Genomic DNA, 24586 nt, shown 5'->3' on the forward strand with positions numbered 1-24586 from the left:
AATGCTTAACAATGAAGATATGTTCTGAGAAATATGTTGTTAAGTGAATGCAGTGATGTGTACTATTTAGTATAGTCACTACTCATAAGCTATACACAGGCAGTGAAAAAGCACTGTAATGGTAAAGGTTTACCTAATCACCTTCGAAGTAGAACCCTTCAAGCACACAAACACACACTTGCTCCATTAATCTTACCATTATTGGAAGCTTCTTTCAGAATATTTGGGAGTTTGGCTGGTACATTCAATGATGTTCATTGCATTTGAAAAGATTACATATTTCAGCATAGATGATGCAGTGCACTGTTTGTACCTCCTGAATAGTGTGTTTCTGGTCTACATGCAATTTCGAGAAAACTGTGTGTGAAGTGATGAGAAGGATGGTTTCTGCATCATGAGTCACTCACCACTTGTTTTGCAACAATTCCTTGCTGAGAAAAGACTTCCCATCATCACCCAACCATTGTACTCACCAGATCACACTCTGAGTGACTTTCGGCTGTTCCCTATGCTGAAAATGAGTCTCAATGGGCTAATGATTCTTCAAACAATGGCAGGATTAATGGGGCAAGTTCTGTACACTGAAGGATCCTACTTTGAAAGTGATTAGGTAAACATTTCCATGTGTCCTACTATTAAAGTGCTATACTGTAATTACAGAAACTTTTTGACTTTCTGCATTTGTAACACAATTATAAGTGTTTATGTATCTAAACATAGAAAAAGTACAGGCAGCTACAAATATTTTAACTCCGTCATAAACTTAAAGGACCTCTATCATATACAAGATGTGTCATTAAGCAGCACATACCTGTATGATAAAGCTGGATCCTTTAAAATATTTTTAATTGTTTCAAAAAATAAATTTTAAACATTGTTAAAATATGTAGGTATTTAATCATTAGTTAAATTTTCTAATACGTTTTAATATCATGCTACGAAATGCACCTTCACATCCACAAATACCATTTATACGGATAATATAAGAGAAACATGTTACCTCTTCGGCATTTTTACTTTCTTTCACATCATTTTTAGGTGCTAAATTAGATTCTTCGTCCTGACTTGTAGCCTAAAATCAGTTATAAGACAGGCAATTTTAAATTATAATTAACTAAATAACTAAATCTTCGATTAGTTATTTAATTAAATATACAAACTTGATTTTTATGATGTAATCTCAATATTCCGTACTTTCTGAAATAAATAATTATATTGAAATTAAAATAATATAGGCAAATATAACTTTACGAACAGTTTTATATGTATCAAACCTTCCGTATTCTAATAAAGTCGTCTGTACCCTGACTTCCTCCTCCTTTAACTTATGAGATGCGTGGTGACGATAACGCCGCTTCGGCTGGTACGATTCCTGTACATGTTATGATTAATATTCAGCTCTTTCTTCTTGCATATTTATATATATTTATTAATTGACATTATTTTATTCTTACCTTCAAATCCTTTAATGTTGAAATCACCTTTTCCTTAACTACTTCCTTTTCTACATCCTAAGTTCAGAGAAATTTTGGATTAAAAATAGAGATTTAGTTAAACATTATCATCATTTTTCCATACAATCAGAATGCCTCTACATATACTTTTGTATATGTAGAAGCATTCAAGTACATTGTACCTTGAATCACATATTTTACTATTGCTATGTAATAGTAAAATATATGGTTCCAGATAAAAGGTTCAAATACAATGAACAGCACATTCTTACTAGTTGATATGGGGTACTGCTTACAGAATATCTATTTTAACTTACAAGTATATTTCCTTTGTGCATAAACACTAGATTCTTAGATAAAGCAACAATTCTACACATCGGGGTCTTTATTCTTCAGGTTTATCAGTGTGACTAAACAACGGAATTGGTAAGACACGCAGCTTTATCGAGACAAACAATTCTGACCTTTGTAGCCAGCAACATACTCGTTATCAGAAGACTAATTTACCAACATTAGAAAATGTGTTATATTTACACTATGAAAGATTCACTTTACTGGTGCTTTAACAAGCTAGAGAACAGTCAACAAGTTTTGGTCAGTGCTGCCATATTGAGACAATGTTGAACAATGTGTGTTATAAGAGGTTAAGCATACAGACAATAAAGAAAACCTCCAAAATGAGAGTGTGAATCAGCACCTTTAGCATTTAAACAATGTTCTTTAAGCTTTCATTTAAATGTTTCCATTTTTACTACAGTGCAAGGTGTACACAAGGAAATAAAACTCTTGGGGCTGTATTCTGGTCACCGTCTCTGGTCTCTTGTCGCTGATTGGCTAATCATTTGGATTAGCCAATCAGTGACCGGCTTGTGAGAGATGAGAGACCAGAGACAGTGACCAGAATATGGCCCTTAGTAAGTTGAATCTCACTGCATGCACTCGAAGTACAACACTAACAAAATGACTGAATGCAATGTTGTTTCTAGTGTGGCAAGTGTCATACTTAAGTTCATACAATCTCTGAGAAAAATTTTTACTATATAGGCTGAATTCAAGTCTAATTTTATGTTGGCTGGAAAGCAATAAATTCCCCAATCTCTGTTCTATTGAAACCTTATCTTTATTTTGCAATTATTAAGGAATTAAATATAGTGTGAAAAACTTTCATGGTGATGCTAGGATCACTAAGCTAGAATTAAAACTCAACTTTACATAAAACGTACATATAAAACTTCAATATCCTACTTTAGAAACATCTTTAAATTCATTATCATTACATATTTGGATTAAATAATAAGTAACAATACAGTAGAGTCTCTGTAATCTGATATATATCAGACTGGCAGGTGTCAGATTACTGGATTTTGTACATATATATGTAATGTACTGTACAGTAAAAAATGCATTCAGTTCATAGTTTAGTTTGTCATATTAATCATGATTGTGACCGTTCTGCTTGCAAGTGCAATAAACAACTAGCAACTATCAGTATACATGTACAGTACATCAGTCTCTCTCCGTCACATACTTCGACAAGGGATAACATGAAAATTTCACGTGCATCGTCCTGCAAAGTGTTGGATTACTGGATGTGTCAGACTGGTGAGTGACAGATTCTACTGTAACTTCTAAATAATGAATTTGAATCACCAACTTGTCATAAATTATTTTTGAATTACCAGCTGTTTAGCCCAGATAAGCAGCTATCTGTACATTTTAGTTATCAATAATTGCTCTTAAACCAATGCTGCATGGTTTATGCACTTGCTTTTATGGCTGTCTGCAGTTTACATTATACTTTCAGTTTGATAATAGTAGTGGTATTTGAAGGCTGAAATAATTCAGTATCCTTTCTCAGCATGGCATACTCATACTATTTTCAACTTTCCATGTTCACATCTTCTTAACAAATGCATTCTCTGCCCTACGCAGACCTTCATTATTCAAAGCAACAATTACGGACATTTTTATGTAGTCAAACTGTCAAAAAGTTTCCACTTTTCCTTTAAAAGTGTACCATTGTCAGGTTCTTTTATACCAGTAGATGACAAAGTTGTTAGGAAAATTGCTGCAGTAGACTTGTTGGCCAATGAGAAGCATTGTTGTGTTTAAGATATCACAGATGATGCAATCCTTACAGTTTCTTGCAGGTCTGCAGCAAAATTATTTGTATACTTAACATAGATGTAATCATCATACATATTGAAAAATCTTATAATAGTTAATTACCATGTTTTACAGCATACAAGACACACAGGCACATAAGATGCACCTTTATTTTAGCACAGAATATCTACAGGGAAAGTTCATAGTGTATTTAAGCCATATCATGCCTTTGACATTCAGCCCCAAATTATTTTTACTGTATTCTAGTTAAAAAAAAATAGTAAAATTACAATGCAAACTTTCATTTACTGGGAGAAACAAGAGTTTAAAAAATGTTATTTACAATTAAAATACTTTACATGAATATATGCAAATGCTACTTAGCTATAGTAAATAAAAATAATACTAATATTATGTGTTTAATTAAACAATAGCCTTTTATTCAAGAGTCAGGCTGGATAGAGGCTATTTGTAACCTACTGCTTGGGCAATTTGTTAGCCTACAAGAGATCAAAACTTCGAATAAAAGATGCAGAACAATTTTTTGAGCCTTCTTTTTACACAAAACTTGCATCATAAATGCCATAAAATACAGAAAGTACTTTCAATTGTCACTTAGCTTATTATTATATTAATTTATTCCAATTTTTACATTCCTTCACTAGTACCAAAACTAGTTTTTATAGTAGCAATTATTTTAAAACTATTTTACCTGAGGTGTTGAATGATTCTTACTAAATTGATAAATAGAATAAGCTCTAATATAATCTCCCATTTCCTGTCTGGTTTCAATTGCTTTCTTCACCAGCCACTACAAAAAAAAGTTCAAAAATTTAATTCAATACTGAGAAGTATCTACAAAATTATGTTATAATTTAATAAAACATAGATTAACTGATTTAGAATATTTAAATTACACACGGTGTATAGTGAAGTCCTTATATACTGATCTATGAATGACATGCAACATACAACACAGTAATAAATACTGACCACTCAAGATAGGAAAATGAGAAATACACATTATAAATAAGCACACGAACTAAATACACCAAACAAAACCTTTATAATTCAGTAAATAATTTTAATGTATAACTGACGAATGTTTCTGATCTTCTTCAGGTCAACATCATCCTAAAATTGGAATGTGCAGAACTAAGCACATTAATACACATTTTATTGCATGTGCTCAACACACACATTCCCATTTTACATTTTCTATTTGTAGTATTCACATATGCAGTGTGTCCTTTCGTACTAAATCAATTGTACTCTACGCCTCTGTAATTGACTTTTCATTCATATCATCACAGTTTCAAGAAAGGCGTGCTAACTTTCAAATTTTACTGCTAGGTGCACCACATGCAGTCTTGTCTCGTAATGCATAGTTTTACTAAAACTATACATCATGTTTGTAACTATACCTACCTGTGTTCGTCAGTTACGCAGGTTTATAAGGACTTTACCACACACTGTGTAAAAAAATAAATCAGTACTCTATTGCAAAAAATGATAAATTATGTTTATTATATAACTACAACTTACTTGTGCCTGTGACCGGTGTGAAAATAATCAGTTCAGATAAACAAACGTTTTCTGGATGCCTTCCGGAACAGCGTTTTTTAAAAAATAGAATCCAGCGGTTTTAACCTGAAGGAGGACACGGAAGGCGTCCAGAAAACGTTTGTTTATTTGAACTGATTATTTTCACACCGGTCACAGGCACAAGTAAGTTGTAGTTATATAATACACCCCAGTGTGTATGAGGAAGATATTATGTTTATTATGCAGTGTTAATGTATAATCTAAAATATATTTAATATGACAACTAAGCTTCCATCAGCAAATTTGTACCTGAATTACTGGAAATATATGAATGCAATCCAATCCTTGAATCTGATGTGGTTCTAAACGATGAGGACACTTCATTTTGGGAAGAACTGCAACTATTTTCTCTGTTAGAGATCTGTAATTATAATTATTTTTATACTGTTTAGAATTACTTTTTAGTCATTTCTGGATTTTAAAATTGTAGATAAACTATATCCTTCTATCTATAATCTAAAATAAAATATTAACAGTGCTTATGATAGTTCCCATTGCATGTATGCTTATAAATATACATGCAATGGGAACATGCATATTTGGTGGAGAACTTATCTGCTACTTGGCAACGGTATCGGTAATAACCAAGAGTAAACCGTACATGTATTCAGTAATATGGCTGTTTGCTAGTTCAACACTAGTTGACTCTTGGGTATTACCAATACCATTGCCATACATAACAATGTGGCTACTCAGAATACTAGATAAATTACTGTATCTCCTACCAAATTTAGTGGAAAACTATGAACTTTCTTTTATATATGCTTTTGATTAATACAATATACTAATAACAAGCAATTTATTGTGACATCATTACAATGCTAAACTGCAATTTTTAATGATATTTTTAATTTATTTAATTTAAAATATACACTCTCCACCTTAAATTAGAGGGGGATGGGGCCCAACATATGTATGATGAGCTAACTACAAAAAAACTGCCGGAGTTTTCTCAAACAACCAGATTTGATTCCAGATCTCCGAGAGACGCAGACCAACACCTTAACCACCGCAGCCATCGCTTGCTTTGAAGTACTGTCAATATTTCTAAAATCTTGAGTGCTTTCAGACATTTCTCACCATCTTAAAAAGTCAAATATTTCAGCATTAATGCAACATGACATCTGAAGATGGATGAGAAATATCCAAAAGCACTAGAGTATTTAGAAACGTTGATAAGTCTCCTAAGCGAGCAGAATTCTGTATAATTGCTGTTATAGAATATATATTTTGTAATTGTAAATTTTGTGTTTTTCAATATTTTAAAAGTAAGTTACATGCTATTTGATTGGAGAACTGAAAACAGTTTACTGTTTAGTGGTTGAAGCTATTGATTTCGAAAATTTCTATGGCTTTATGCCTCTGTGGAGATAAGTCAAAATACTTAAAAGTTCTTGAAACTTTGTTTTCTTTCTCCATTACTATTTTAAGTTCTCCAGTAAAGTAGAATTTAAGTATTGAAAACTGTAGAAGACTTACATTTTCTGCCCAATTGTTAAATTTTCTTGAAAGAGAAGATCTACATCTATATCAACATTACATGTCTCAATACACCAAGTCATCCCACCTACTACCTTGTATACAAAGAAACATTATTATATTATAAATGTATAAACAATTATATATTTTATATAGTAAATTTTTACAAGATAAGTTTCACAATTCACAAAATATTGATAAAGAAATAAGCTACCCTTTGTACGATCATAGAACATGCAGAGCGAAGGTCATACACAGCTTATCTATGACAAACTGACTTGTTAGTAATGAGGCAATGGAATTTATGGACAAGAAAAAACATCTTCTGCCCCACATCCATAACACAGTGTAGCATTGAAATAATGAACCTTTTCTTATTCCCATCATTAAAGTCAGAGTTAATTTAACACATTTTCCACCCACAATAGCAGTGTCAAAGCATCAGAGATGATTCTGAAGAACATCTCAAAGGATACAACTTCAGGATTGGCAAAATTAATGGCAGAAGTACAGTCAATTCCATAACAATACTTTTATAAAGCTGTTTCAGAGTAATTGTCATGTATGGGAAAATAATGAACTTCAAATTTTTGATTCATTCTCATGTTATAGTCTTCACTAAAAAAAATCACACAACAAATTTAAACAAAGGTACTTCTTTGGATACCGCACCTGTATTAAATAACCACACCATGAAAAAACAATAAAATGCCATGCAATTTTAATGCTTTTCATGGTATGGTATAGTTATTCATGTAAGAATATCTGACAGCTGCCTTCAAACTAATAGATATTCATTAATAACAAAGCATAAAAAAAACAATGCAAATGATTACTTATGATGACAAAATAACAATTTCTTCATAAATATTGAAATTCTCTAGCTACTTTTGGGTTCTGGTATGCAGTAAATTGCTGAATTGCTTAATTAAAAAGTAAAATTGCATACCTCCTCATTAAGTTAAGTCAGCAAAGACTAAGAAGATCAAAGCATTAATACATTGTTTGAAAGTAAGAAGTTCATTGTAAATTATTATTATTATAAAAATCAAAGAATAGTCTTGTTGTCTACTTATCATCACTGAAGAATCCAGATCCTTTGCCTTTGTATATTAAAAAAGCTTAGACATATTATGTGGAGTTCATAACTGACATTGGAATATTCAGATTAAGCTACCATAGACTGATAATTACACCTCAAACAGTGTGCCAAGGTGTAATTATGATGCTGAATCATCATCAGTAATTTTTAAAGATCATCCACAAACAGTATACAAAATTGAACTTAGCAAAACTAGAATATAACGGATAATTTTCAAACACAAAATGCCGGTTAGTTTAAATAAAAATATGGGAAACGTCCAGATGTGTGGAGAAGTCGATTCCTGTTATGCCACATCTAATTCAAAGTAGGTTCTCCATGCCACGGAGAAGGTATTGATATGGACCTTAACTTCAGGAGGAGAGAAACAAAATCAGCAGAGAAGCATATTCTCAGAGAATATGCTTCCCTGCTGATAGGGTATACCCCAAGGTCTGCATTCGTTTAGGAAGGTGACTTTCGCATCTTTCAAATTGAGCAAAAATGTTCATAATTTAATTGTATTTGTGGTTTTTAAAGGTTTCATGAGCATCTGAATGACAATTTTCATAATTATTATTTTAGTAAGTTGTCATTAACTTACTAAATGCTATCTAAGAATTTTTGTCTGCTATTATTATAAAACCAACTGACTAAATCACATTTATTAGCTATTTACAGCTTGAAAAGCTTCAGAATTTAATTATATATAAATACGATTATTCATTCTCATTCATATTAGATGACTAAATAATCATTTTATGTTAAATATGAATAATACAACCTATATATATTAAATATTTTACCAGTATTACTTGATGTTCAATACAATAAATATATTGTTTTACAATACACCATATGGATGGCCAATGCAATTAAAACTTAAACCTACTAATATGGAAAAGCTGGAATGGGAGGCAGTCAAAACATTCTAGGAATTTTTCATGAGCAGGTCAGTTCCAGATACGTCCAACCGTATTCCTATACATTGTGGACCTGGCCAAACCCACAATGTATGTGAAACAACACCCTTTTAGTGCCTACAGGATACAGAAAGAGTTAGGTTTCTAAAATAAATATGTAAAATACAGAGTTACATTTTGCATATTCTTTTTTTTTTACTCTTTCTGCCTTTTTATCAAGCCCATTGTGGGTTCAGCCAGGCCCATATCCATAACAGACGCAACATATCTGAGAGGACAGACTACACCGAAAAATTCCTAGGATTTTTCAACCCAAATTTGTTCCCATGTCCTCCAGAGATATAGGCTGACAGCTTAATCACTCAGCTACTATATCTGTAATAAATCTATTTTTACAGATCATACAGAAACAGTTTGTTGCTTCATGAATTGAATCTATAATTTAAAATAACTGTATATTTTAATCGCTTCTTTAGAATGTGAAAATGAAATAGTCTATTGATACAAACTGACTGTTAACAATTTTAATACAATTTGGAATAAAACTGAATTCTGAATGAAGCAATTGGAACCTTACCAGAACTGTAGACAAGCCCATAGGAATAAAAATGTCAAAAGGAACCAATGATCTACATTCCACCCTTAGCAAGATATAGTGGTGAAGTATGTAGTATTAAAGCCAGACAATCTGCTGAATTATCAGGCTATAATAAGGTTAATTTAATAATTAGTTACAAAGTAATTAGTCTAGAGGTAGGTTAAGCTGGCTTCTTGTAATAATTTAAAAAATTGTAATAAAATATAATTCGAACTCACTTGTGCCTGTGACCGGTGTGAAATAAATAAATTCAAGTCAACGAACGTTTTCTGGACGCCTTCCGTGTCCTTCTTCAGGTTAAACTGCTGGATTCTATTATTTTTAAAAAACTGGTCATCGCGCTTTCGAACTATCTTCATTTGAATTTGTTCTTAAAAGATCGGAACGCAGTTTTTTAAAAATAATACAATCCAGCAGTTTAACCTGAAGAAGGACACGGAAGGCGTCCAGAAAACGTTCGTTGACTTGAATTTATTTATTTCACACCGGTCACAGGCACAAGTGAGTTCGAATTATATTTTATACACCCCGGTGTGTATGATGAAGATAAATTAACTAATTAATTTTTAATTTAGATATCCAAAATTTAATTTTTCTTCCAGAAATTCCAAATTAAAGTTAATTTATTACAATTATTAAATGGCAACTTAAATGCCAACCTTATGACAAATTACTTTATTGCTTCGAACTAGTCTTACTGTAGCCTGATAATTCAACATATTGTCTGGCATTAATCAAAAATTGGGTTTGTGGCATTTTTGTTTATTTATATGTAGTATATAGAGTGGGGGGCTCCTATTGTCAGCCACTTCCAGTAGTCGACAACGTATGCCAAAATCCACGTGTGATTAAGTCCATCGGAGTTGGCTTAGGCAAACCATCTTTACAGGAAGCATAAGACGACCCCATTCTCAATGACATGTAAGGCCAGACACACATGCATAAAATTTGGCATAAAATCTAGCATAAAACAGTGTAAAAATTTTTCTGAAATTTTGGCTGAAACATAACTGAGAAAAGAGTAGAGCATGTCTCTACTTTTTATGCCATAAAATTCCTCCAATAGAGAGAAGTCCTTTTTGTGATGTCAAAGTAGACACGTGGTTTTTATTCTAACAATGGTGGCAATGAGAGTTAACCTTACTATTGTGTAGGTCTTAAAAAACGAAAAATAATTGAAATAGGGGAGTTTATTGAATCCGTTCGATCACATCAGTGTCTTTATGACCAAAAAAGTGTCATGTATAAAGACACTGTTTAAACAAAGTGTATGGACAGCCATAGGTGCTGAATTTCAAATAACAGGTAGGTCTAGTAGAATCAATATATAGTATTTCGATCACATGTTCTTTATTTCAATTCGGAATACAAGTCTATTAATTTAAATTTTCTATATTATAGCAGAGGAAGCAGAGAAAAATCAGATGGTATAAAGAGATAGATATATGAGAGAAACAAAAATTAATAAAATGTAGCACTGTTAGTGGCAGTGGCGTTCCCATTCGGCCAGAATTTTTACGTATGTGTGTTCTGGCATAAAAGTGTAAAACAGAAACTGAACTGAAAGCTGATTTCTGATTCAGTTTTCTGCCACACAATTTTACACATGCATGTTCCTGGCCTAACAACAACCCTAACAGTGATGGAAAATTATTGTACAACACTCCTTCTGATAGACAACCACATAGTGAGGCATTGTCAGGTCTTTAGAAGATAATGAGGGCTCTGTGTTTCAGATGCATATTTTCTACAAAATGCCTATTATTGACCTTGTGTATCATTTCAGTTGCCATATATGTGAATCTCTTGAAGAAAAACCCAGTTTTCAACTGCCATAAACAATTGTGTGACCCATTGATTGACTACTGGGTGAACAGCCCGTGACTGAAGTATTATTTTTTCTTAATGTAAACAAAGGTGAATATATATATATATACATTAGAGTGTCCTTATTTTTCGAATATTTTTTTTTCTAACGCATAGGGCCTAGTTTTGTTTATTTTACCCTTAAATACTCCCACAATAAATTTCAGCTCATTTTGATCACTAGAACCCATGCCGACTTGCATCGAATAATTTCCATACATATTGTGCTAGGGAAGTGGCATGTATTCGCTTTGTTTGCCATTCTAACACAATTTGTCAGGCTATTAACACGTATAGTTTTTTTCAATGATGTCAGTGAAATTACAAAGCACTAAAAAACATTTTCTTAGTCGGAGAGATAGTGAAATTGGTGGATATTTATCAGTGGCATGCCGTCACATTTGATGATAGGGAAGCTGTGTTTCTGTAAGAAGCCGACTTCCAGGGGCAATCAGTTAATTGCGCGTCAGTAATAATCTAGGGTCCATTCGTACATAGGTGGTGGCTGTAGAGACAAAGATGACAAGTATCTGACAAAAAACCGTTTATTTTAACATAAAATAAACATACACTATGTACAAAATAGTTTGCTTTAGGACAATCGGCCGTTCGGACGTCCTGAGCGTCGATGTGGTTCTTTGATAGTCGATCGAAGGTGGCTCCGGGACAGTGGCGTTGACGAGTCCGTAAGGCACGGGGAGACTTTGTCCATTGGAGTCGGGGACACGGTCTAAGTCCGAAGTGGCACAGGTTACAGGTTGGCACAATAGACGAGAAATTTTTTTTTTTTTTTTTGCGCGTTGACACACGGGTTTTGGTTATTCGGAACGTTAACCGAGTGCCAGGTGTCCTCGATTGTCGGAGATTATATCAATCTCCGTTCTTTCTTTCATCCATTTTGATTGGTCGTTCTCCCTCAATCACGCTTCCCTAGTGGTGGATCCATCGTTACTAAACGTAACGAGACTCTTACCTGGAGAGTGAGAAAAGTCAAAATCGAAGATAAATTCGATCTTCCACCGATCATAGAACGATTCCTTCCGCGATTTATGGTTTCTGCCTGGCAGTTTGATATAAACAATGGATGTCCGACTACAAGCGACTTTTACCTATGTTTTTTTAAACTAATAAATTTTTCTCTAAATTAACCGTTTTTTCGCGTCTTTCGTGACGGGTCAGACCTGTCCGGTACATGACATTTCCATAAAAGTTTTAAACAAATACTGGAAATGACAAAAATAAACAATTTATGTATTTTAGTTATAAAATACAAATAATACATACATAATACAAATTGATACGATACAAACAATGATAGAAAAACTTTTTTTTAAATTTTTTATAAACTAACTTCTATTCGGCGATTTTTTCCGCAAAGTCGTTAATTACTTTATCATAAAAGTCGCTGGTCGTCGACTCCATCAACGCATTTGAAAGCTCTCTTTCTATCGAAAGCAACGCTAGCGACGACAATTTTTCCCTCTGACCGAGTGTTCCTGGCCAATGTATGAATTTGCTTCGTGGTCGAAAAACTGCGCTCAGCAGACCCACCGGTAAATGGTACCGTAAATATTAATGATATTAAATCATATAATTCTTTTAGTACGTCTTTGTTCGGATCGACATTAATTATAATATGTTTTATGTTTAAGAGTTACTTGTCGATATAGTCCGGACACGAATATAAATACTGCGATTCGCTACGTAATTTAGATAAATCAAAAAATTTCCCATAAAATTTACTTAATTTAAAGAATTAAAATACGCTCGGAAAAATTGTTAATAATTTTAATATTATGAAAAACATCTAAAAGTGATAAAAATTCTAAAGATTTTGTCTGAAAATCTGTCAATATAATTATAATTTTCTTTTACTTATACTGTAATTAAATATAACTTTGCAATAAAACGTACATAATGTACAAATGTACAAAATGTACATAAAAATAACATTGAATACTCTTTATTTTTTAAATCTTAAACAATTCACTTAGTCAGATAGCTCCCTACCAAGTGGCTAAGGGATAGAATCGTTGGAAGCGTTACACGTGTGTAGTTTCCACCAGCTAAACCGGCTGAGGTTGGTGCTCTGTAAAGCGCATGCGCCAATGCCCTCTGGCCGCTTTACACCATTCAGTTATCCTCGCCTTGAAAGCTGTCTTGGAAGCGCTTCCATTCCGCCACTGACATTCGAATATACAATAGCAATCTTATCGTTTTTTTCACATATAGTATAAAATTTTTTAATAAGATACATAATGCAGTTATAATAAAATATTAATTTTAATTAATTCAAAGTACGTTAAAATATGAAAATTTATATTTTAGAAAATACAAGGGAAGGTCATTGGAAGGTGGATGCGGCGCTTCCACCGCTTCCAATGACGGCACGCCACTGATATTTATCAGCTATGGAGACTCTCCATACCTGACAAATATCCACCAATTTCTTGACACAGTTAGGTATAGAGTTTTTAGGTATTCTAGCTTTTTCCCAAAATATGGTACACTCGCATATTACAAGATTTATGCTTTCACTCACAGTTAGTTTAACTTTGCGGATGTTAAAAAACAAAATTGTGAGTACTTGCCAATTTGATGGTAATTTTGCACCCATGATTTGGTGGTTTATCTCTCCAACTAAGAAAATGTTTTTTAATGCTTCGTAATTCCACTGACATCATTGAAAAAACTATACGTGTTAATAGCCCAACAAATTGTGTTAGAATGGCAAACAAAGCGAATACGTGCCACTTCTCTAGCACCATATGTATGGAAATGATTCGATGCAAGTCGACACAGGTTCTAGTGATCAAAATGAGCTGAAATTTATTGTGAGAGTATTTAAGGGTAAAATAAACAAAACTAGGCCCTATGTGTTAGAAAAAAAAAATATTCGAAAAATAAGGGACACCCTAATATACATATAGCCTGGAAGTAGTCAAATGAAAAGAATTTCTCATGTTTTACATAAGCCATCCATAATAAAGTAGAAAACAGTAAATTTTTAGCACTGTTTCAGGAAATAGTTCCAGATTACTTTATCTTTAAATTTTATCCAATTTTTGAGTGTCCTCAAAATTCAGCTCAATTCAAGCTCTAAATGAGACATTTGGGACATTACAACATACCTATAAGAACAAAAAAGTCAAAGGAATCATACCTCTACAAGCCACCCTTTGCAAGATACATCTCTCAGAATCAGGTCACACAAGATCACGAGTTGCATTGCTCTGCTAAGACTATTGAACCTAACTATTTAGCCCATACAACTATACTGGCTTTCAGTAACCCACTTGACTATTTGTGAAGTACTTGATGTTATATAGTTTTAGCACCCATATGAATACACATGAAGCTTCGATCAAGGCAAGCGAAAGCAAACCTTGAAGATGCGGAGTGTAGAGAATAGGCAGTATACAAGTCTTTCCGAGATATCTGCCAACCTTCGGAGACAATATCTCAGAAAGGGTTGCACATACCGATACGCATCCTTTGACTTTTCTGCTAGTGTAAGGGAGTCTACAATTCGGGGATCGAAAAACCCCTCATTTGGCGCTCAAATCTTACCCAAAATTCCACATGCACCAATTTTGAGAGGCAATATCTCCCAAAAAGTCACGCACAGACTGTCAGTTCCTTTGAGCATTTTACTTCCACAAGCATGGTCTATAGCTCTAATAACAGCTTCATTTGTATCATTCTGACTGTTTCTGTAGAATGTGCAAAGTATTGATGTAAACTCTACTAACATTTATAATACAATTTCAGTGTCAGTAGATGATAAATACCTACAAAAAACACCATATTGATTCACACATCTGTGACTGTAAAACCCTCATATACCTTATCAAACGACGATAGTCCTTTAATCCTGGCTCTAAAATAACCAGCAGCAAGAAGAAGATCGATTATTTCTTGCAATTTGATAGCTTGTTCTTCATCTTCCCTAGTTTCAACCTAGAATATTAATTAAATACCATCGTTTAATAATTTAACTTCGTTATAGTGTGACAGACAGACTCGTTTATGTACTAAAATAACAATAAAAACGCTTGACCTTGTTGGGAGAATCCCCATAATCGATACTAGAAGACTTCAACCTCATCCTGACACTCCCACTCACAGCCATTCCGCCACCATATTAATCGACAACGCCCCCTGCCTAAAATTTGTTTTTTACGATAAAATACATTAATAAATATTATCATAAATTTTTTAAATGTTTTATATTTTTATAAGTTAAAAAACTTTTAATAGGTTTTTTTAAATTATAAAAATAATTTACTGGAAAGTAATTAGAAAAAGTATAATTTTTACTTCAAAAATTTTATTATTGTTCAATAAAGGATATTAGAACGTCACTTACCTCGCTGGCGGACCCGGATTCGAATCTGGGCGATCGGAAAAAATTCTCAGAATTTTTCCTGGGCAATTAATTATGAATAAATTATTAATTCCGATTTTCGCCACTTGATGGGCCTTTTCCTAAACTCTTTCCGCTTTGTGGGCACTCAGAGAGCCTCCTTTATCAAGCCCGTTATGGGTTCGGCCAGGCCCACAATGGGGCGGACGGGCGGTATAGGAAAGGGGCCGACATATCTGGACAAACCACTCTCCGAAAAATTCCTGGAAATTTTTCGACACGTTCGGATTCAATTCCTGGTCTCCTAAAGCGGTAGGCTTCCACCTTGACCGCTTGGCCATCAGGCCACTGCCACGATAGGCTTGTAAAAACGGTCCTCGTGGTGCTCACGAAATAGAAAAAAGCCGCTAAATACCGGTACAGTAAAAAATAATAACCTTGCGTCCTCTTTTACCCGGAACGTTTTCTTAGTCAGTTCAAAATGGCTATCCTGCCTTCATTAGCTCTATAATAAGGCCTTCCTGAAACTGCGAACTAAAAAACAAAATTCGGCCCTGGCAGATAAACGTCGTTCTATTAAAAAAGAATATAATGCGTACACTACTGGCAGAATACAGTATTTTTTATTTATTTATTTATTTGTTTTACACTTTTCATATAAAATTTTGTCAACATGGACTGTATGTAGCGTGTTATAGCATCCATGAGGCCCAGGTGAATTTGAATTAGAGGCCTCATGTTTAGTGTTGACTTCAGAGATTTTTCCTGGATGGAAATATTTTCTTATAAATAATTGTCTTGGGGTTCCCAGATGGTGGGAGCCCCTGGCAAATGCCCTATTTGCTCGTATGATATCGATATTGTGAATGTATTGTATAAATATCCTTATTTTCAACATAATAAAAGGTAAAGGAAATAAGTTAACATTTAAGTAAGAAGGGACAGGAAATAAGTAGAAAATTTCCAGTTTCCCTCAGGTAAAAGCATAGAAATTGAAGTTTATTCCCAACTCGATCACTGATGAGATGATGGAGGAATAATTTCTTAAAAGGTTGTACAATAAAGTGAAAGTATTAAAGTGATTTGTAAAGCCCACCTGCATTATTTTAATTAATTTACTAACAACTTAAATGGAATTAAAATGAAAGTTAATGTGGTGTATTATGAAAATTTGCAATTCTTCTTCCATTTTCCACCCATTAAACTCTATTATAAACTGTAGAATGCGGCATTTTTCTATGAATCAATAGTAAACTATTCACTGTTCATATTGTTTATCATGTTATAAATTAAATTCTTTTATATATTAATTTATTAATTTGTGTCCTCCTTGCAAGATAATCCTCTCGAAATATTTAAATATTTATTAAATCAGAGATAAAAATATAATTGTTTAAATGTATTACAGCCGAACCTGTAATAACGGCCACCTGTCAACAACGGTTATTTTTTATGCTCCTATCAGTGGCCGTTGTTCACAAGTTCAATTGTATATGAAATATTGATGATGATTATTACTATTTTAGGAAAGAGGAGTGCCTGGGAAGACTTTTAAGGGAAACTGGTCCCTGTTCAGGTGTTATACAGGTGAAGATACTTTACGCGACCAGTGTCTAGTGTTTTTATCGATTACACTGCTGATGGGCACACAAATTTTCTGTAACCGTGTATTCATTATACACGGTTACAGAAAATTAAATTACCTCAGTAATTATTTTAAAATTTACATTGTTTCTAATGTCAATTAACTTTTTAATTACAATTAAATTCCGTCTGTACTGAGAAATTGTTCTTGATTTAATTACAGTAAAGAAATAACAGTAAAAAAGTAATTTGTTGTTATGCATATTTGAAATTAAGTTACATCATACGGTACAAGTATTGTTGGAGTGTCACTCGAAGATCTGAAACAACACAGAAGATGGTTGTAGCTATTTTTTGGGTGTAGACAGACCGATATTTTGGCTCCTCTCAAACAAGATGTACCAGGGATCGAATGAGAAAAGTAACCAGAGGGAAGGGAGGAGTAAAGCGAAACCTGTTATCACCTCATAATACAGCCCTTCAAACGTCACTATAAATTTCTTGCACGAGGGTTGAAATTAATGACGGCAGCACCGAGCCAGAAAGTTATGCCGCAAGATATTGGTATTTATATGTGTAGATAGGAATCAAAATAAGCTTAGAAAAAATAAATTTATGTAAAGATAGAGTAACATATTCAATTTCTTATTCAAGGTATATTTATACTATGGCTCGGAATTTTCTTTGAAGTTGGATTTAGTTTCTTTATCTCATTGATTTACTTAGAAGATCCGATAGAATGACATATCTACGTTATTATAATAGGATTTTCTTATTTTTAAGTCTACAAAGATTGCTAAATTCGATATAAGAAAGAAGATATTTGTATTTGGCAATGCAACGTAATTCGTCACAAGAGGGTAGTTAGAAAAGAGCGCATATAAATCAGCATTTAATAGAATTATATCGATACTTTAACACCTAAATGGGGGTCAGTTTCGTATAAAAACTCTTCCCTAGGCAGATTCTCCTTGTAATGATGCGTAGCCATAACCATCAACCAAATTAAATCCGATCCATTTGTCATGTAACAAATACATGATTAAAATCAATCAACAGGGATCAATCAAATGTAACTGCATTAAAAACATATATAACATGCAATTTTCATGCAATACGTTGATTTTCAATAGCTTGTAGCAGAAATTTCCTGCGTAGAATGGGCATCAACTAGAATCTCTTTATGATTTTGTATGGAATTTTTAATTTATAGACATTGCTCTGTTTTATTTTATTATTAATATTCTAGATATTTATAAATATAATTTCTATACAAATTAAGGAATTTAAGTTTTCAGGAATTTCTGAAAATTAATGCAAATTATAGAAGTAAAACTGAGCTTGAAGACACCACCCTATTGAATTCAATTCTAGGAAGAGCATCCATGAACGAATTTACAATGCTGTAAAATTCTTATTGAAGTTTTCTTACACGGGTTTACTAAAATTTGAATAAGATGCAATAATTTGTAGGCTTTACAATAATAAGCATCTTTTAACAGATGGTGTTGAAGATCATTCTTAGTCTTCAACGTCATCTGTTAAAAGATGCTTATTATTGGAAAGGAGGAATGACATGCTTGCCATTGAAACATGAAAAAATATGTAACAAGCACTTGAAAATCATGGTATTGCGTCAAAGTTGCATGTTGCATAGTTCCCATTATAAATTACAGGGGTTTGAAGTGGGTTTCAGTTGGCTAACCTCACGTGGATAAAAAAGTCGAAAAGGAAATATCGTATTGCATGGAATTTAATTGTATCTGATTGATACAAAAATATTCTGATGTTTCATACCCACAAGTCAGTTAAGTTACGTATCTGAATTTTTTGTTTACTGTGATTATTTATTTTCCTGAATTCTGAGATTAATTTATCTTTACCAGGGATTAGGAAAAAACATGCAACGTCGATTCTACTTCCGTTTCCAATATGTTACTCTTGCACAAAATCCAATAATCTTTTATCAATGTTAGTGATTTTGTCGGATATTAGACACACACTTGTCTGTTTGTGTGTTTTTCTACTTAAGTACAGTTTCTGTAATAATATCGTTAAGAAAAAGTAAAATTTTATGCTATAATAAATAATGTTATTTTCTCTTTTACTTGAATTTATAACAATTCTTTAATATAAAAGAAAGAATAAGACATTTTACCAGATATTTCTACGACTCTTGTAAAAAAAAAAAAAAAAAAAAAAAAACAATTCTTCCTTTACTTCTGATGGACTGTTGAAGACAATACATTTTTCAATACGAAACAAATGAATGGGATTTCTCTGCCGGAAGGTGATACCACTGGAAAAACTTTCTATGGAAAACTGGCACGCAAAGAAACCCGGAAAGTAATGCCTCTAGAAAGAACTCGTTGGCCAGTTCGTTGGTAATGTTCGAACTCGCAACCAACTCCCAATGTTCAGTGGGTTTATCTATTCTGCCACTGATAGGCATACTTAATAATTAATAAACAACTTGCAATAAATATAAAATTGATAATTACTTAAGTTTAATGAAAAATTTATCTTATAATATTGCCACATTTTTATATTATACGTCTTTCTCTCAGTTTCCATCATTCCGTTGCTGGGTCAACTCGATAAAGCTTCTTTATCTTTTTCGACTCTTTCCTATTCAGACACTCTTACTTTCTCTAAATCCATTTCCTTCTCTTCCTATCACTCTCTGGATCACTCTTTCTTTCCATTTCTTTTTCTGTTTTTTTTTAATATTCTAAACCCTATACCTTATTTTAACATATTTATGTAAAGTTTTTAAATATTTCTTTATATTTATCCAGCGTAACTTTTTAAAAATAAATCAATAATTCTTTCTTCTTTTCTTAAGTTTAGAGATTCTACGAGTATATTAAAAAGAAAAAGTCTAGAAACATACATAATACAAAATCATTACTTAAAAATATCAAATTATATGGTGAGATATGTGTACAGTAAAACCTGTATAAACCGGAATGAACTGAACAGAATATTTTTCCGATTTGGCAGGTTTATTTCTGCATAGGGTTTTTTAAACGGTGAAAAAAAGAATGATGATTTAGAAATGTCTTTATCATTCTTGAACTTCTGAAGGGTGATAGCCCCTTTAGAAGAGTCTAACTTTTTTAAAATGATGGTTTAGACCCTTCTGAAAGGGCTAGTCAACCTCTTAATTCCTTAGGTCATCAGATAAGAAGAGCTAGCAATAACAGCAAAAATCGTTAACGTATTCGCTCATGCCCTGCAAGATATCGTGATATATAATTATATTTCCTTCTACATCGATCAATAAGACAATAATAACGAAAAATTCTCCACTTCTGAAACTTTCTTAAGCAATAGCAGTGTGTAATAACAATTCTATTATTATGAACTCAGACTATTATAGAAAGGTATAATCTTCGTGAAAAGTACATTCATTTCAGTCTGAAGATAAAAATGTCATGACTTAGTTTTAAATTCGACTCGGAAATATAACACTTGACTAACGTTTTACACTGTTTCTTGATGACGTATCGACTGTATAACGTACGAATGACTGTTATTATATAATTTCTCACTGTAAGGGGGTGTATACCTTCCGTGATTTAAGTACAACAATTGCTATGTTACGTGACAAGTAAATTCGATCTTAAGGTTGAAAGAAATGTAAAGAATAAGCTTTTTTTTTTTTTTTAAGAGAAAGGTTTGCTTTTGAAAGTTATTTCATATAACATTTACCATTCCTCTAATACACAGTAAATTAGCTGTTCATGTTTGACGTCATTACCATCCTGTTGCACGTGGAGATTCAGAAGAGTGACGCAACCACTCCACACACATTCAAAATGTCAGGGTCGTTCGTCCTCACTCAGTTTCTGCAGTAAACTTTGACCAGTCACTCAATCTTGGTATGCAAAACTAGTGTTTGCTCTGAACTACCTGACAAACACTACCTTGGGTTCGAGCCATATAGTGTTTTCCGGATTTTCTTTACGTTTGTAACAACTAAATAGGAGCTAGTTTAATTATCCTTTAGAAAATCCTTCCGGGAAGCATCCCCACGTGTTGCGTTATCGTATACAGCAGCGCCAAAGTTTCTCTTAACGGTAGAATTTTGCAGTAAAAACTTTCTTCTGAAAATCAAAACTGCATACCCTGTACAGTGTTTGTAGCAAATTTAGTAGAGTTTTATTATTATAAAACTACTGAGCACGCCCAGTAGTTTTTTTACAGAAAGCTCTAAACACTTACTTTCATTGTGATCACCCTCTCTTGTACAGGAAGGCTTTCAAGATGATATCGATTTTTTCTTGCATCAATTCAGTATTTTTGATAATGAAAATACATTAATGCAGCTCGGAAATGAAAGAAAATATATGGCTAAACATACCTATAATTTGTGAAGTTTATTGATCAACACTTCACAATGATTTTCTTTCACTTCTCTTGAATGTAACTCACCTGTTACTTATTTGATGGGTCTGTTATTAGTTAAGTAGTAAAGGAAAATAATTATATGATGGAAATGCATTAATATATTATCTTTCCATCTGCAGACTTGATGTACATATAATGTAACTATAAACACAAAAAATAAGTCTTTTTTCCATGAAATAATCGATAGGATCTCATACAATTGTGACAAAATCAAGAGGATACGTAATTAAAACTTGCAAGGTAACGATGGAATTTATCTTATAAATGGGCGTGATAGAGTGGAGAAGTATAGTGATTAGATGAGACAATTCATCTACAGAAAGGGTGGCTCTCTGGAAGTTTCTATAAAAAATTCTGCCCTATTTAAGAGTTAAACACGTGAAAATATAGAAAACTGGTCACTATTGAGGAGTTAAAGTGTAAATATAAAAGTGTCCCCTATTTGGGTCTTAACACTAGAAAAATCGATAAATATTTTTATATTTTATAAAAGTGAGGATCTAGTAAAGTTTTTTCCCAAACTCCGTCTCGTTGAGTTGGTTTCCGTGTGTATCACGATTCAATATAGTGATCCAGGTTCGATGGAAAGTACACCTTCACACTCAATTCAGAGAATATTTACAGTTTATTTACAAAACAAATTACGTAGAATGTAAAGTTCGACAACATAATATATCTGTCATTTTTTTAAAGTATGGTCTCACGTATTGGATTGGCTTCCGGAAACTATTAAACTCTGGAGAGGCCTCAGTCAGCTTGTGGAGTTGGCTCAACTGCACGGTCAGTCCAGTCTCCGCACTAACCCGTCCCTGAGATGTTTACCAGAGGAGAACACTCTCTTTACGCTCAGTGGGCTTCCCAAGTGCCTGAGACCAGGCCCGCCGTAAGCGGGCGTGCAAGGCATGTACCGCACGCGGGCGGCACGTCCAGGGGGCGGCAAATTGGTATTGCTGGCAGGCTCTGCGTAGGTAGTTGTAGTTAAACAGGGGCGGCATAATCGGTATTGCACACGGCCGCTCAAACAGCTAGCGGCGCTGCTGCCTGAGACTACCGTGTACCAGTCTCTTGCCATTCTCTCCACCATCTCCCGTTCGCTTCGCTATTTAAGGGTGTTTTTTGGACGGAAAACTTCCGACCAATCATAAACCGTTCTTTCGTGAACAGCTTACACTTAGGTCCGCTGTTATCCGACGAGAGGGGAGCTTACATTAACGTCCACTACTTGTTTACGTTTAGTAGTTTTTTTATATGGCAAATGGCCTATCGTCTGACCACAGGTGAGTCCAATTGAAAAGTCGGCGCTTCCTTTGTTTTCCCTCTGTTTACAAGTCAACACCTTACAAGTGGTATATTACCTGACCGCAGTGGGTCCAATTAACAAGGTCGCGCTTCTTTTGTTCCCTCTCTGCTAAAAGGCCAATACTTTACAATATATTGATATTTAAAAGCGTTGAAATTAATTATAACGAATCCAGCAACGAGTTGTATAACTTTTCGGTAACATTTAAAACTGCGTGTGGCGCCATCTGTTATGATATTTTTATTATAAGACGTTTTATATAATATTTAAAATAGCGAAAAGCTAATTTTGAAAGTAAGGATGACTTTTATTTTTAAAAAGTATAATAATTGTAAATGTTAATAACGAGTAAAATAACCCCACTCGAGATATGACACGTGACCCTCTCTAGCTCCCCATTCTCTTGACCTTTAATTTTAAAACTAAAATTTAATCATATTAACCCCTCTAATACCCAAAACTTCCTGCTAAATTTCAGAAATTTTTCACAGAAGACGCAAGAGTTATTGAGCTTTAAAGTGGTAAACAAAATAGTACACAGAGAAGAACCCCCCCCCCCTAATTTTTACATGTCTCGACGTTTCCTTGAGTAGAATGATGTAAAAGTTTTGATGGGGTTCATTCACCATACTTTCTCTTTGTTATATATAACAGAAGGGAAGCAAAAATAAAAATAAATGTTATGTTAATTACGACTCATTCCTTCCAGTCATACTAACATTATGCTGGAAATTATCATCATAACGATCGAAAATGATAAATTGGTGTCCTCTTCACTAACTTTAAGCGTCGTTTATCAACGGTAACATGTCAGCTAGTTCGTTGATTGTAGATATTGTTAACTATCAACACTAAATGCTGACAGGGGACAAATATTGTCCTCCAACCAGAAAGACAGATCACTTCAAACAGATCCCTCTTCTATTATCTTCAATTGACACACACAGTGTGTAATCAATAGCAGATCCAAAAATCTTTAAAGGGGATGCCCTACGAAATCTTAATGCCTGAGGGTTTACTAGAGAAAAACCTTATAAGGGCTGCTTTCTAAATCCTTCCCCTACTGTCAAAGTTATCTTCCATTACAGGGAGAATTATAGTTCTTTTCGTACTGTAATTGTGCGTCTGAAGCAATTTAAAATATAATATAATATAATATACATTTTTAATTTATACTCTGAGGGATAAGCACACGTGAAAGGAACATTTTAAGATTTACGCTCATAGATGGCGCTACATTACCATATTGTATTGTTAGTAATACTACTAATGTATTCGAGTGACAAGTAGAAACACACACATACACACATTGTTTAATTAGTATTAATTAATCACACGCGGGTGACTAAACAAGGTTAATACCTTTATTTCCTGTTGCTTAAATTAAATAGAAGTTAAAGTGTACGATTTTAATGGAGTTACTTTGCTCCAGTCGGCATGATTGAACTTTCAAGAATGCCAGATAGAGGTCACGATGTTTCATTATAAGAGGTAGATATTAAAATGCTCTATAAAGGTCTGAGGTTAGAAAGATTAACAGTGCAAAATTTTATATTGATAGTAGATTAAGAATGCCTTATTTAGATACTGTATGGCCTCATTGTGAGAAATAATACTGTTCAAAATTAAGGATATTCTAGATAAACTCTCAATGTAAGCAAGGAAATATGATGAAAGTTCGTACATAGAAAATTTAGCACCATGCAAATGCATATCGTGGCTTCGAATATGCAAATTACAGCTGGGTTGAAAAGAGGTACTGTATTCCAATTCTATTGCCTTTGATACCAGGTGAAGGTGTGATAATGCTA

General features: G+C 33.4%; 1 protein-coding gene across 4 annotated transcripts in view; it reads right to left on the reverse strand.

The window, feature by feature from the left end:
- fidipidine (coiled-coil domain-containing protein 93) overlaps nucleotides 1-15278 on the reverse strand; it is a 50015-nt gene extending 34737 nt beyond the window's left edge. For 3 of the 4 annotated variants that reach the window (XM_067275845.1, XM_067275844.1, XM_067275843.1), the window contains exons 1-9: nucleotides 15173-15278; nucleotides 14959-15072; nucleotides 6645-6739; nucleotides 5415-5526; nucleotides 4273-4371; nucleotides 1455-1511; nucleotides 1275-1372; nucleotides 1161-1197; nucleotides 1001-1072 (exon numbers count right to left, since the gene is read on the reverse strand). In XM_067275845.1, the coding sequence (XP_067131946.1) occupies nucleotides 1001-1072; nucleotides 1161-1197; nucleotides 1275-1372; nucleotides 1455-1511; nucleotides 4273-4371; nucleotides 5415-5526; nucleotides 6645-6739; nucleotides 14959-15072; nucleotides 15173-15244 (756 nt within the window). In that variant the 5' untranslated portion in view covers nucleotides 15245-15278. Of the gene's footprint in view, nucleotides 1-1000; nucleotides 1073-1160; nucleotides 1198-1274; nucleotides 1373-1454; nucleotides 1512-4272; nucleotides 4372-5414; nucleotides 5527-6644; nucleotides 6740-14958; nucleotides 15075-15172 lie in introns of those variants that run through there. The other variant, XM_067275846.1, reaches the window with a different exon arrangement.
- Nucleotides 15279-24586: the final 9308 nt, after the last annotated feature.

The sequence above is a fragment of the Centruroides vittatus genome, unplaced genomic scaffold (assembly GCF_030686945.1).
Source record: "Centruroides vittatus isolate TY-2023 unplaced genomic scaffold, ASM3068694v2 contig_644, whole genome shotgun sequence".
In the NCBI taxonomy this organism is placed as follows: Eukaryota; Metazoa; Arthropoda; class Arachnida; order Scorpiones; family Buthidae; genus Centruroides; species Centruroides vittatus.